The sequence below is a fragment of the Mustela nivalis genome (assembly GCF_964662115.1).
Source record: "Mustela nivalis genome assembly, chromosome: 8".
Taxonomy (NCBI): domain Eukaryota; kingdom Metazoa; phylum Chordata; class Mammalia; order Carnivora; family Mustelidae; genus Mustela; species Mustela nivalis.
Window position 1 is genome coordinate 128,711,846 of NC_139027.1, and position 14,735 is coordinate 128,726,580.

Genomic DNA, 14,735 nt, shown 5'->3' on the forward strand with positions numbered 1-14,735 from the left:
CAAACGTAAAGTGAGAGTTTAAGCTCGGCAACTCCCAGAGCCCCTCTCCCAGTGACTACGATCAGGATCAGTGGGACAAGGAGGGAGGGTTCCCCTAAGATCAGCCGCAGGCGCTGGGCCGTGGTCCCCCAGGCAAGGCAGCACCCATCTTGGAAAGTGTACCTGTCACCGCCTTCCAACCCCGCCCCCGCTTCCTAAATATGCCGGGTGGGCAGTGTCCCACTTCTGGGGAGGGCTGTCAAACGGGCTTCTCCTCCCCGCACCCTTGGTGGGGAAGGCGGGACGGAAAAGGGCCGTCTGGACGGGCGCACACCCTTCCCGGACCCCCGGGGGTGCAGAGCCCGGCGAGAGACCTGGCGGCGGCCCACCCCGAAGGATGGGACCCCTCCCCAGGGCCCGGGCCCCCGGCCCTCCGCGGCGCCCGAGGCCGGAACAATAGCGCGCGCGGGCGGGGCGGGGGCGGGGGCGGGGCGCTCCGCCGGGCCCCGCCCCCGGCCCGCCCCCCGCGCTCGCACACCCGCTCGCACACTGGCTCCCACCCGCCGCCCGCCCAGGCACTGCCCGCGGGAGCCGCCGCCGCCGCCGCCGCGCCCGCCATGGACGTCCGCCTGTACCCCTCGGCGCCCGCGGTGGGCGCGCGGCCCGGGGCCGAGCCGGCCGGCCTGGCACACCTGGACTATTACCACTGCGGCAAGGTAGGCAGGAGCCGGGGGTGGGCGCCGAGGCGGGCGCGGCCTGCCCGCGCCTTCGGACCCCGCGCCGCGGCGGGAGCGTCCCGGGCTGGAGTGCGGGGCAGGAATCACCTGGCGGCTCGGGACGGGGCACTCTCGGAGACCCACGGGGGGAGGTGCCGGCGGTGCCAATGTGCGGGGACCCTCACGCGCCAGCCCCGCCGACGGGCACATGCCACTCACATAGATAACCTCGCCGTTACACTCATGCCCTGAGTTGTTCCGTTCACAGGCAGAAGTCACCTCGACAGTCACTCTCACGATGACACAGTGACACGCTCGCCCACGTCCCCCTGACGGCCTCACATTCATTCACAGGCTGACACACAGTGACCCACTGTCACTCACATAGGCAGCCAAGCACCTACTTAGGCTGTCTTACCGTCCCACACAAGTCACCCTAACAGTCATTTATACACAATGACATGGAGTCACTCGCCCACGTACACTGTCACATCGCCGCATACAAGTCACCCATTCACACGGTACGAGGCCACACACCCCGTTACATGTCCCCATCGCCTGTCACACCCAGTCACAGCTGGGGACAGTCACACAAAGAAGTTGCTCCGACAGTCAAACGCTCTTACTCACAGTCACTCACACGGGCACACACTGTCACGGCACAGCCACCCATGCACAGTGGACCTGAGACACACTCATCGCCTGGTCGTCACACAGCCACATACGGTCACGCCCAGCCCCCGCGCCGCCCCAGCCCTCACCCCGGTCACCAACTCGTGCGTCCGGGCTTTAACTTCCCGAGCCGAGTCGCACTAACTGGCTGTTCACTAATTGGCCGTCACTGCCCGGCGGGGCCTGGGATTCCGAGCTGGCAATGGACAGTCGAAGCCTGACCCCTCCCGGGAACGGTGAGCGGGAGTCCGTCCAGGTCCCTCCAGGGACAACAGCCCCCTCCCCCGCCCGCCCGCCTTTTCCGAGATCACAGCCCGCAGCCCGGTCCCCGCTGCTCTGCCAGGCGCGTCCTCCCGATGGAAGCTCGCGTGCCCGGCATCCCGACTGGGGGGCGTCCGATCCCCGCTCCCCACGCCCAGGCCGGCCCGGGACGTTTAGGGGCAGCTGCACCATCCGCGTCTCCTTCCTCGCTGGAGGGGGGGAACTTTCAAACTTAGTTAGAGAGCCAGACGGTGGGTGCGTCCGGCGGTCGGCGCGTCGGTCCGGGGCAGGCGGGAGCCCAGCGCGGCTTTTCGTCACTCGGAGCCCGGATTGAACGGCGCGCGTGGGTTTCCCCGCGGCCCTGGCGCAGACGCGCGGGCTCGGTGGCGCTGCGTGGTGAGTGAGCGTCGGGTGGTTGGATGGGCGGCCCTCGGGGTCTCAACCTCACCCCACCCACCGGCTTTACTGTAGTCTCTTGCTGTGTGGATGCTGCGGGAAGGGGGCGTCCCCGCGCCGAACGCGGGGTCTACGGGCTGGGCCTCCCTGAGTGCGTCCCCAGGCCCTGGGGAGCGGCTTCTAGGGTCACAGGGCAAAGCCTTCCGCAGTTTCCCCCCGGGTAGGGAGTGGGATCCTGGGCCAGTGGACCCTGGCGGCGTCGGGGGCGAGGTGGGCGGCGAGTGAGGTCTCGCAGCGGGTGGATGTGATTATCTTTGTTCGGTGACCGGCAAAGTTAGAAGCTGAAGAAGGGGATGGTGTCCTGAAGAGAAGGCCGGTTCTCGGGCTATTTCCAGTCTGATGGAGGGAAAATTGATTCAAGTAGCAGGTGGAGTCTTGAGAGAGGAGAAGACCTTTGGGTGCCCAGGGCAGCTGGACTGTCCTCTGCCCTTGGCTTTATTTTTTTGAATATTAAGTTGGCAAGGTTCCAGCCTCTGGTTTGGGGATGTGCGTGGGGATCCGGGATTTCTGGCTCAGTGAGGAGGGGGGTGACCTTTAGCCCAGAGTGCTCCTTTTGCGGGTGATGTTTCTGTAAACCCCACTAGAGTGGGGTGGTCCCACCTGAGGGATTTCTGGGGGTGGGGTGGGGGGATGGTCACCCAGCTGAGGACCCTGCCTTTATTCTGATGCTCTGTAAAGCTCTGACTCAGCACCAAGGACTAGTGTGAAACCTGGCCAGGGAGGGAACCACTCAGTGAATGAGAAGCTGGTGTTTCTGGTTTCTGTCTGTGATCTAGGACCCCTGGCCCAGAGCCAAGAGTGTGTCCAGGTGGGCCACCAAGGTAGGTGAGAGAAAGGTCTGACCTTGCCCTTGGGTGTGATACCTCCTTCTTAATCTTCAGGCTTGTGGCAGGATGAGGCAGGGGAAGTCACTTGGCTAGGAGTGGGTCACATGCCTCTTGGTAGCAGATCCCAAGTGGACAGTCATCTTTAGTGCTGGTGGTTGGGAGGTAGGGTGCATTGTGACCAGGGGTCTGATGGTGAGGGACCGGGGAGGGAAGTGCCCAGGCTCCATTCTTACAAATGATCTCACTGTCAGAACTGGAGCAGAAACTGAGGTCTAAGAGACAGCCATGACCACCCTTGGGACCAGGACACAGCCTGCACACTGGGGGATTGGTCCTTGCAATGCACACAAGAGGCTTGCCCCCACAGGGACCTAGGCCCGAGAAACACAAGGGCAAACATTTGCCCAAGTGATCCCGGACAACTATGGGACAGCTGACCTGGAAGGGCCCTCGGCAACTGTTTCCTTGGTGACTGTCCCCTTATTGATACTCTACACAGAGATTCCAGCCACTTTAAACCAAAGTCATGAGCAGTGGCTGTTCTTTTGGTATTTTTTGTTTGAGAAAATACATAACTGCAAAAGCTGCCATGGTTTCATTTTTGCTTTGAAATAGATGTTATTTTATTAATCACAATAACTATTAACATGCATTTGAGAAGTAGCTCACCAGATGCGTAGCAGGCATATGGCTCTTTTCATGTAGCAACAGTGCCTCAGTGAGGATAGGAGCTTGTGGCCCTGGGACTCCCAGGATCTATGGCCCCATGCTGGGACCCACGGATCCTCTCCTTCTTCCTCGCTTCCCAGAAGGGGAAACTGAGTCACAGGGTAATGCACTTACAGCTTACATCGCATGTGAAGAGCAGAGTTGAGGCCTGAACCCAAGTTTCTTGACTCCTAGCTTGACACTTAGGTGCCCTCCCCTCAAGCCTCTGTCTCTGTTTAAGGACTAGGGAGAGAATGTGACACTCTTTCTTGGGTATCTGTGAAGTCCCTTCATTCTGACTTTGGCAAGGCACTGTACCAGGCTCTGGGCATTGCTTGGGGTCCCCCACTCCACTATGGCAGGCTAGTGGAAACTGGCCATTGGAACCAGGCAAACGTGGGTTCAAATCACCAGTTGTGGCTTTGTGATCTAGGAGAAATGATAGCAACTCATTTTTTACTGAGATATGATTGACACAAGATAAAGTGCAAATTTCAGGTGCATAGTTCCATGAGTTTTGACAAATATGAACACCTGCGTAACCACCATCCCAATCCAGATTTTGCTCATTTACCATACCCCAGAAAGTTCCCTTATACTCCTTTCCATCCCACAGTCTCCTTTCCCACCTCTACAGGAAGCGACTTATCTGATTTCTATTATCAATGCTTTATGATGTTCAGTTTCAGTGTACCAAGTATACTTAAGTTCTAGAATTTCGTATGCAGCATATACATCCTTGCATCTGGTTTCATTTTGCTCAAGGTATCAAGATTAATCTGTATTGTGTATATCCATAGTTCTGTTTTATTGCTAAGTAGTATTACCTGGTATAAATGTACCTCAATTGGTTTATGTGCTCACTTGACAATGGATTTTGGGGTTTGTTTGCAGGTCGGGGCCATTATAAACAAAACTTCTGTGAACATTTTTATACAAGTCTTTTCGTGAGAATTTGCATGTCTAATAAGCTCCCGGGTGATGCTGCCGGCGGTCCAGCGACCACACTGTGTGGCAGTGGTTTGGTTGTTTGTGTACAGGTTTCTGTGGGCTCCCGGCATCTGGCACAGTGCCTGACCACCAACTACTCAGGAAATGTGTGCGTGGGTAAGTGATGCAACTCCCCACCCACACAGCTCTGGGCACAGCATCTTGTATCTTGATGGGGATCAACACAAGCTCGGCTAGTGAATGATCGGTGTCTCCTTGGGACGAAAATCCAAGGGGTGGGAGGTGCTGTCCCCACCTCACCTCTACTTGACATTTATGAGGCCTGCTTAGCATTTCTGGTAGCTGAGGTCCCCACCGCTTCTTTCTGCAGGGACACAGGTGGCTGTGGGTGGGACCCGTGGGTGGACCTGGGCCAGGTGAGCTCTGAGCTGAGATGGCTGGTTCCGGGGACTCTGGAGGATGGGAGGCAGCTCTTCTTTACTTTCTGTCTTAAATGTGTTTCCCATAGCCCCTCCCCTCATCTGTCCTGAGGGTCCTTATGGCCAAACTTCTGTACCTTATGAATGTCAGGAGCCACAGCCCGGGCCTGGCACTGCTGCCCCCAGTCCACTGGGTGACGTTGAGCGTGACAGCGACCTTCTCTGGGCCTCTGTTTCCCTCTTGGCAAAGGGAAAGCAAATCAGTGAACATCAGTCTAGTGAGATGGCGAGCTGTGGTAAGGAGATGTAATGAACGAAGCCTGGGCATGTCCTTTATAATTGTAAAATGCAGTACCCCCAGGAAGGATGAGGGTGCTACTTTCAGAGGAGATGTGCCCTTAGATGCTTCAGAGGGCAGGAACCACGGTGCGTACATTTACTTTTGTATTCCCAGAGCTGGCCTGGCACATGGTACTCAATAAATATTTGCTGAATTAATGAATGCATTAATGAATTCAGGGCTTGCCAGTTTTCCTCTGTAGCTTGAGGAACTTAGCATCTCTTTGGCTCTTTTAAGATATCAGTGAGCACATCAAATCCAGGGCAGAGCAAGGGCCAAGAGTCTCTTGGCTGACCTGTCATTCCTAGAGGAGCTTGCACAAGTAGGACCAGAGGACGGAGCCCAGCACAGAGAGCAGCCAGAAAGCCTGGAAGAGCAGCTGAGTCCTTGCCTACAGGACAAGGAATCCCCCTGTAGGACTGCCAGCCCTGTGTGATTCCATAGGGCCAACTGCTTTGCTTCTCTCATTTCCTAGAACTAGTTGCAAGATGTGAAGGCAGTGTAAGTTCTGGAACCTGGCAGAACCAGGTTTGCATGCTGCCTTCACCATCATCAGCACAGGCAAGTTATTTAACTTCCCCGTGCTTCCGTCTCCTCATCTGCAAAATGGGTACAGCAACACCTCCTCTGTGGGGTTGCCTTGAGGTTGGAAGTCATGCATATACCGCATGTGGCCCCAGCAGGAAACGCTTTCATTTCTACTCATGAAGAGCTGCACAATTGAAAGTTAGGAGGCGGGGGAAACTGTTTCAGCCCTGGATGCTGGAGGACTGACTGTCCCAGCTGCTGCAGGAGAAGGGTCCTCCCAACAGCAGGTGTTTCTGTGCCTTGGGTTCTGGATCTGATTTCTCCTGCATTCCGTTGGAAGCAGTCTCCGCTTGGACCGTTCAGCCTAATGAATTAACAGAGAGCTGCTCATTTCCTTGGCGTCTGTTTCCTTCTTGAATCTGTGTGGGAGGGGAGTTGGGTTTATCAGGCAGAGGAGGCTGTGTCAAATTGCATCTGCACCATTCGCTGGAGTGGGCTGCTGACCTGGTGCACATCATTTAACTGCTCCTCACCTCAGTCTTCTCATCTGTGCGAGGGGACAGCAATATCTTCCTCACACTGTTGCTATGAAGCTCTGATGAAAGAAACATTTATGGAAGTTTCCTTTGATCTAGAACAGTGTTTCCCCGCCCCAGCACTGTTCACACTTCAGACCTGATAATTCCTTGTTTTTTTGAGGGGGGGGGGGTTCTGTCCTGTACATCATCTGATGTGTCATTGCATCCTTGACCTCTACTGATTAGGTGCCAGGAGAACCTCCTGCCTAGTCCTGACAGCCAAAAACGTCTCCAGACTTTGCCAGGTATCCCCTGGGGGAGCAAAAGTGCCCCTGTTTGAGAACCACTGACCGGGAAAATGTGGTGCGGCTACCCTAGAGAGTCACGGGGATGAGCAGGGCGAAGCTTTAGAATTGTGCTACCTGTTCAATATTTTGGTCCTGCGTCTCCCTGTCAGTAAATTCTGTATCCACGTGGTTGGCAGTCATCCTATTTACATGGACCAAAAACCTGCACAGTGATTTTTCAGTGTGGTTTGGGAGCAGCCATAAAAACATATGGTAAGTAATTATTAACTTAATGAGTCGTGGTAAATTGTAATTTTATCTCTTAGCGAAAACATGCTGTATAACACGGGATAATAAATTTTGATCAATTATCCTGATGCTTCAACTTGCTACAGTAGAACAGCAAACTTCTGGCGCCGGCTAGAATGAGCAACAAGCCTGGGGTTTTCCAATATGTAATTACCCGTTTACTGCTGGGCTTCTCAGATGTTCAGCAGCTTCTGATTGAGTTCCTACTCTGTGCCAGGGGACCCAGCCTTGTCCTGAAGGCTCAGCCACTCAACGGGAAACTTCTGTTTACTAGACGCAAGGCTGTGTGGGTTTATAGCTTGGCTCAAAATGCAGAGTCATAATTAAATATCTAATTGTCTGGGGCAGTGCCAGGGGTGTAGAAGGGCCTCACATGGCAGAGTCTTTTTTTTTGTTGTTGTTAAGATTTTATTTATTTATTTGACAGACAGAGATCATAAGCAGGCAGAGAGGCAGGCAGAGAGAGAGGAGGAAGCAGGCTGAGCAGAGAGCCCGATGCGGGGCTTGATCCCAGGACCCTGGGATCCACGACTTGAGCCGAAGGCAGAGGCTTTAACCCACTGAGCCACTCAGGCGCCCCACATGGCAGAGTCTTAAAGGAAACGCCGGGCAGGCTATGTGGGGGCACGTAGAATTCCTGGAAGGGTGTCCTAGGTAGAGGGAAGAGCTACTACAGGGACACCTGGAGGGTGGTTTGGGGGTACGGCCAGCCTCAGGCAGGGAGGCCTGCCTCCAGGGGAGCTGGGACACCAGCAGAGATTGTCATAAAGAGTGTCCCATTCCAGCTGGCCTGGTTGTAAGTAGAGGAGTGCCTCGGAGCCAGAGGTGTAGAGCCAGAGTAAGGAATGTCTCATGTTGCTGAATCATCAGACTTTTGTCCGCTGCTGTCTCTTGGTCTTCTGCTGCTGGAAAAGTTTAAAGTCTTGTGTTTGATTTCACCCAGTAGTCAGGGATGCTCTGCTTCTCAACCTTCAGAATCACCTGGAGGGCAATTGAAACACAGATCACCGGGTTCCCCTCTCAGAAGTTCTGACTCAGTAGGTCTAGGGAAAGGCTGAAAAGGCACAGTGATAACAAGTGATGCTGATGTTGTTGGCCTGGGAAGTACACTTAGGAGAACATGGCTCTAGACTGTGATGTGGGAAGGTTTCCCCCCCATGGCTTTGAACAACAGGGATGTGTTGCTGGCCTAGGCCATGTAGCCTTGGCTCAGACATGGTCAGATATCCCAGTGACCCCTGAGTTCTTCAGGCCCCATGTAGGTTATGGGGGGAGTGTCTTTCACCTTGGAGACAGTCTTACATTGGCTTCCTTGGAAACAGACTCTAAGATGGGGAATTGCCCGTGGAGGGTTTATTTGGGAGGAAGTTCCCAGGAAGTGTACCTGGAAGGGAGTAAGAGATGCAGCACTGGGTGGGTAGAGAAGCTGGCCTGGAACATGGTCACTTCAGAGTTGTCCCAAACCGGGGTGAGGGAACTGCTTGTGCGTCTTGGTTCTCTCAACATCCAGTCATTGGCATCAGTGCATCTCCTTGTCCCAGGTAGCTCCCTGTGGCAGAGAGGTTCTCAGTGTAGGGGAACAGCTGTGACATTCCTGGCAGCTGGGGATGAATGCACAGGAAGGGGAGCACCAAAGTGCCTCTCTCAGGGAGATGCATCTTAGGGAGAAAACTTTCCCCTCTTGGGTCCCTTGGGAAGTCAAGGGCCAGCATGTTGATGATTTTTAAAAACTCCGAGTCACTTGCTGGGATTCATCTTTATCTCATGATGGGAATGAGAGCTGGAGGATAATTGCTTCTTAGGTCCGAATGAAGAAAAATGATAATTGATGGAATTTTCTGTGCCCAAGGAAGTTCTCTTGAGATGTCATGCACTTTCTTGTGTGGCGGGGAGGACTCCACACTGATTTCTGAGAAGCTTCTGGGCCGTGCCTAAGTGAGTTAGCTCTGGGTAGGGGACCATGGCTTTCTTCTTGGGCTGGAGTCCTGCCACAGCTTCAACAAGAGGCCCTTCACCTGGTCCCTGCCTCAGTGTTGGCCATTGTCCATGACTGTCCTATCCGCATTGTCTTCAATGGCTCCCAGGAAGCTTGGAGGTAAACGAGTAGGTCCCGGGTAGCTATATCATAAGATACCACGCATGTCTTTTGCATGTTAACTTCCAGTTTCATTTCAGTCTCTTGTCATTTTCACAGTTTATCTTGAGTTCTGCCATATTTTTTTTGAAATTTGTTTTTATCCTTTGTAAGGTACACAGAACTATAGTAGGATATAAAGGAAAACATGGAGGGCCCATTCATTCTCATTTCCTCTCCCCACTGCCCTCAAGCCCCTCGTCCAAACGCTAACCCCTGAGGGGAGTTGGGTGAAATACTTCTAGTCATAACCATTCTTTAGTTCATATCTTTAGTTGTCACCTTTTCATTTCCCAGAATTTTGTATTGTTTCTTGATTGATCTTGTATCAGAGTATCCCATTTCTTTTTTCTTAAGCATATGTGAGTATCTTGAGTTTTTTTAAGATTATAATACAGAAGATAAAAAGTTATCTTCTGTTTCCTGTGTTAGCTCTTTTCTTGGTAGTTAGTTCTGTTCACATCAGGCCTCTTTTTATGCTGATATTTTCTACAAATGCCTGGTGACTCATGACTGACATTTACTTGTAAACAGACGTCTAGACTGATCCGTCTGTAGTTGTGAGTTGTGAGTTTCCTCAATGCCTGCGAGATCCACGATTCTGTGGATAAGCAATGTGAATGTTGATTTTGGGTGCCCTGGGTATGGTTTGTGGGAGGACACTTGAAGCTGGGGACTTCTCTTAATGCAGGGGACAGACAAGCTCACTTAAGGCTGGGGCATCTGTTTCTCAGGTAGACCAGCAATCACCCAAGGGCACTGGTTCACTTTGTTTTTCCTGCCTCATGGCTAACGACAGGAGGGAATCCCTAAGGCACATCTCTCATTTAATTGGAGTTCTTCTCCCTGACTTTAGCCTGGAGGCAGATCCCACAGTCAGCTTCTCCAAGGTCTGTAGGCTAGCACAAAAGTCCAGTCATGTCCCTGGCCCAGGGCTTCCTGCTGCCTGCCTTTGGGGATGTTCTGGGGTTCAGTTAGGATAAGAGCTTTTCCAGAGGTCTTGTGTTGGGGTGCTGGTGCCTTGGAGGTGATAGGCTTCTTTGTCAGTCTGACTGCTTACTTCCAAGCACTTTTAGTATTTCTGATCCCCAGCCCTTTCTTGTGTTCTAATGTTTTTGTTTTTGTTTTTGTTTTTTGGAGTTATTCTATTTTAATCCATCTATCTATCTGAATTATTAATATATATGTATGTGTATGTTCTGTTGTGTATCTTTTTTCTTTCCATTCTAGCGTTGTTTAGAAGAAAGGAGAGGCAAAAAGTGTATGTCTATCTGCCATCTTGAACAAAAAGTCCCCTCTCGCTGATTTTTATTGTTAAATTTTGTGCCATTTTATGGAGAAAAGTAGGGTGGAAAAAGCACCATTTTATTTGCTGTGCATTTACCCATCGTCAGCTCATTCTCATATAAGAACTCTGCCAGGCACACATGTCCCCATTTTGTAGGTGAGAAAACTGAGGTCCAAGGAGGTCATGTTACAAAAGGCAGCAGAGAAACTGGTTGGCTGGACCGGAGTTGAGAGTGCTCTCTCTGCCCCTCTCTCCTGCAGGCTCTGTGGTGTCAGGCCGAGCTCCCAGCCTCTGCAGGGATGGAAGAGGGAACCAACTTGCCCCTTGGTTTTACTCTTAATGTATTGGCTCTTCTGCGGCCCAGGGGGATTCCCAGCTGGGCCTTCTGCCTTGGTTTTCAACCTTAAACATCACTTGGTAATAGAATGCCTTCATATTACAGCTAATTAAAACGTGCTTATCTTGAAGTTGGGCCTAATTTGCAGGGATGATTTAGAAACTTGTTGGAAATGAATCCTACTCAGTAGTATAACCCAGGGTCAATCTCATGCATAAATTTTATTGTTCCATTTTGCTGTTTTGACTTAAACGGAGCTTGATAATGTGGAATATGGACCCTGGGCCTTTTGTTGCTCATTTACTTCGCGAATATTTACTGAGTGCCTCGTGGTTGCTACCTACACTATTTAAGGAGGTCCTCTCACCCCAACCCCCATGCCTGTTTCTATTCTGTACATTCACTTGAGCTGTAAGTGAATTGTTTTGCAAAACCAGATAGTGGATTCAAGTGTGATTTTGAGTTCAGTGCAAGTGCCTGACTTCGTATCCTGCCACTTACAAGCTGTGTGACTTTGGATCTACCATTTAACTTCTCTGATCTCTATTGTTCTCACATAACCACAGCTGCATCCCAGGTTTGTGGTGAGGCCTTGGGAGATCACGTACGTCATGCCCTCCCTCACTCCTACGGCCAGCTGCTGTTCCAGTCACCTGGGCCCTCTGTAGGATAGTGAACTTCCCAGGCTCCTTCCCAGGTTTTTTTTGTGTGTGTGTGTGTTTTATAAATGGTACAAATAGTAGAGTCTCGGGAGCTTTCCAGCTCAGAATAGGTGTCATGGTGGGTTTGGTTGGGGTGGTTTCTTTTCTCTCCAGATCGGTTCCCTTATTTCTCATTGTTCTCCCACAGGGACTCTGTTAGGTTTGGTTAAACATTCAGACTCACAGGACACACATGGACCACACTTGGTCCCTGTGTCCTTGACAGAGGTGGGCAGGACCCAGCACCTGCCAGCAGGGCACAGGATCTGCTCCTCCGCAGGAGTAGTTCCAGCCACAGCCCCTGCTTCGGTCCATGGAGGCGGCCACCAGCTCGTCTCTTGGCTGCCCAGCACCCCCGCAGACTGTAGTGTAGGTGCAGGGGAATGAGACCCACGATGTGGGTTTGGAAGTCATCCTGGCTCAGAAGCCTTATTCCCCAAAAGGACCCATAACTTCTGTAACAGCTCTACCTTCCAGGGTTTCTTGCCGGGGGCCTATCAGTTGTAAGAGTCACTACACTCAGGAAAATCTAAAGTTCGGTTTCTTTATCAGATATTTATAATTTATTTATAGTTACTTCTAGTCCAGATGCAGCTTACCAGTCAGGGGTCATTTTTACCATAAGCAGAGTTGCCTAGTAACATAGTTAACATCTTACCTTCATCAGGTTTCCAGGGGAGTTCTGCTAGACAATTAACAAAGGTGAAATTCTCTTGCAGAGAGGAAAAGGAGTTGCTTAACCCTTTACCCCCATAGACAACATCCTGCTTTCCCCAGAGAAGTGGTGCTTTTCAGGATCTTTTTGGAGGGATGAAGGAAGTCCTCCATACGGTTGGAATATATTCCATGCTTGTTTATGTTTTCTGATTGATCTGCGTAAGACAGAGACATAAACTCTGGCCAAGAGATATGCTGTGGAGTCACATCGGCTTGGGATCAAATGCCGGCTATGCAACTTACAAAAAATGCATTCATTCATTCAGCCAAGCAAAGAACGTTCGCTGTCTGCTGTATGCAGGGCTGTGTGGTAGATGCCAGGCAGGAACAGGTGTTTAAGACCTGATCCTTGCCCACGAGGAGCCACAGTATTATTAGAGAGATAGGAGAAAATAAGGAACTCCAAATGGGTATCGGATTATCAGGCCAGGCTGGCATGGTCAAGGAAGCCTTCCTAGAGGATACACTCGGTCTGTGCTTGAAGATGAATTGGCCAGGTGAGGAAGGTAGAGAAAAGCATTCCAGGTAGAAGGGACAGCATGTACAAAGGCATAGGAGGGGACCACAGTGTCAAGAGATGAAGCTGGACAGGGGAGCAAGGGCATTTGGAAAGCTACTTAATACCTCCGGCGCCCTGTTTCCTCATCTACACAACGGGGTTACCAGTGCTTACCTGCTTATGAAATTAAATGAGTTAATAATGTATGTTTAAGCACCTGGGAGAGTTAATTATAATTCCTTTCCCAGTCTGTCTGTGGATGCCTAAGAGCCAAACTTTGCCCTTAAATGAGAGACACGAGACCAGGAGTGAAAACAAACACACACACTGGAGGGCTTGGCCACCCACCTGTGCGAGGCAGGCGTCTCCTCCAGGGGCTCTTCTGTTCGTTGCCTTCCCTCTCTTTTCGGTTGAAGCACTCAGTGTTTGCACTCTGTCTCAGATTATGTCTTAGAGTATCAGTGAAGCACATAATTGTGTTTTCCTAATGGCTCGACATTAACAATAAGCCACGACCCTGTTGAGGCGTTCTCTGGGACAATTTTCCATCTGCCAACAGCCTTGTGCCTATCCGATGCTCTGTCAACACATCCTGTCATTTGCTGCTTTGTCTTGCTTTCCTGAAAGGCGGCCACCTCCCACATGCCAGCTGGGGATGCTTAGCTTTTGGGGACATTTACTATCCAGTGGCCACAAGTCACACATCAGGATGAGCCAAGGAGTTGGCCGGGCCACGATCAAGATCTTTCTGATGTGTAAATTGCATCCTGCCATTTCCCAGGGGCAAAAAACCACTCAACGGCTCTCTGTTATGGCTTGGAGAACTCTCGCCAACCTAAATCAGACCTCTGCTTAAAACCTTCCAGTGGCTTTCCCTGGTGTGTAGATAACATCAAATGCCTTTTTTGGTCCCTAAATCCTACTGTGATCTAGCCCCTGCCTGCTTTTCCTGTCTCACTCCCAGTGGCTCTGTCTGAGGCTCCCGGCTCCCTGCTGGGGATATGGCAAAGCCAGCCTCTCCCTCCTTGACCCCTAGCCACTCTGGCCCTCTTCCTGTTTTCTAGCCCCTCCCCTCCCCAATCTCCCCTACCATGAGCTTTTTAGGCTGAGGGGCTTTATGTGAGCTATTCCCTTTGTCTGGAATGTTCTTCCCTTCCTTCTCCACCCAGCTGGCTCCTGCTCAGTTTTCTGTGCCTTCTCAAAGACTCCGACCTCCTAATCACTGTGCTTATCCCATCATTCTCCGTCACAGCCTCTAGTGTATTTTCCCCCCTTTGCTCGATGCATCTATGTGACGATTTGAGTGTCTGTTCCACCTTTCAGACCACTGGGACTTGTTTTCTTTACCACCGAGTCCCCAGCACCTTAGTGTGGTGTCTCTGTAGTAGGTGCTCACTAAAAAGATGTTGGAAGAATGGATGAATCAGTGTGGAGGTTATATTTTCCAGAGATGGCCACTCTAACGTATCCTAGGCTGTGTTTCTGAGAGTAAATCACGTTGTCTCTGGGCCTTCCTTGTCTTATTTGTACATTGTTGTCAGGACGATTAACCATATAAACGTGAGAGGCCATGTCTGGTGCCTGCAAGTGTCTTGTTCTTACATTTTTATTTACTTATTTATTTAAGTAATCTCTACAGCCCACATGGGGCTTGAACTCACGACCCCATGATCAGGAGTTGCATGCTCTACGGACTGAGCCAGCCAGGTGCCCAGGCCTGCAGGTGTTCACAAATCTGAATTCCTGCTGTAACCACATGTCACCGTCCCCTGCAGCTGAGCCCAAGGGAGAGAGCTGCAGTGGATTTTAATCGGTGTTTGGCTTCTGGGGCAATGGCTGGCAGACCTCAGCCCCTGTTTTGTCCACCTCCCGTCTCCCTGCTAGTGGTGACCTTGCTGTTTTCAGGAGGGAGGTGTCACTCTCAGTTGCCCGTGTTAGGGTATCTGGGGGACAGTCGGTCTGGCCTTCAGAGATAACAAAATCTCCAGCTTGTGGGAACACTTCTGTTGAGCAAGCAGGATTTTTCTGGTGACTTCTCTCCCCTTTCTTTGTATTAAACTGTAAATTATGAAGATTATGTTACTTGCC

The 14,735-nt window shown here is 51.5% G+C and overlaps 1 protein-coding gene across 6 annotated transcripts in view; it reads left to right on the forward strand.

Annotated features, from left to right (window-relative positions):
• Positions 1-519: 519 nt before the first annotated feature.
• The window catches only part of TOX2 (TOX high mobility group box family member 2), a gene marked incomplete at its 5' end in the record, with an annotated part of 130,263 nt that continues 116,047 nt past the window's right edge, over positions 520-14,735 (forward strand). For 3 of the 6 annotated variants that reach the window (XR_014315327.1, XM_082744666.1, XM_082744662.1), the window contains one exon: positions 1,443-2,024. Coding sequence is in view for 2 of the 6 variants with exons in the window: in XM_082744664.1 (XP_082600790.1) it covers positions 597-695 (99 nt within the window). Of the gene's footprint in view, positions 696-1,442; positions 2,025-14,735 lie in introns of those variants that run through there. The other 3 variants (XR_014315326.1, XM_082744665.1, XM_082744664.1) reach the window with 2 other exon arrangements.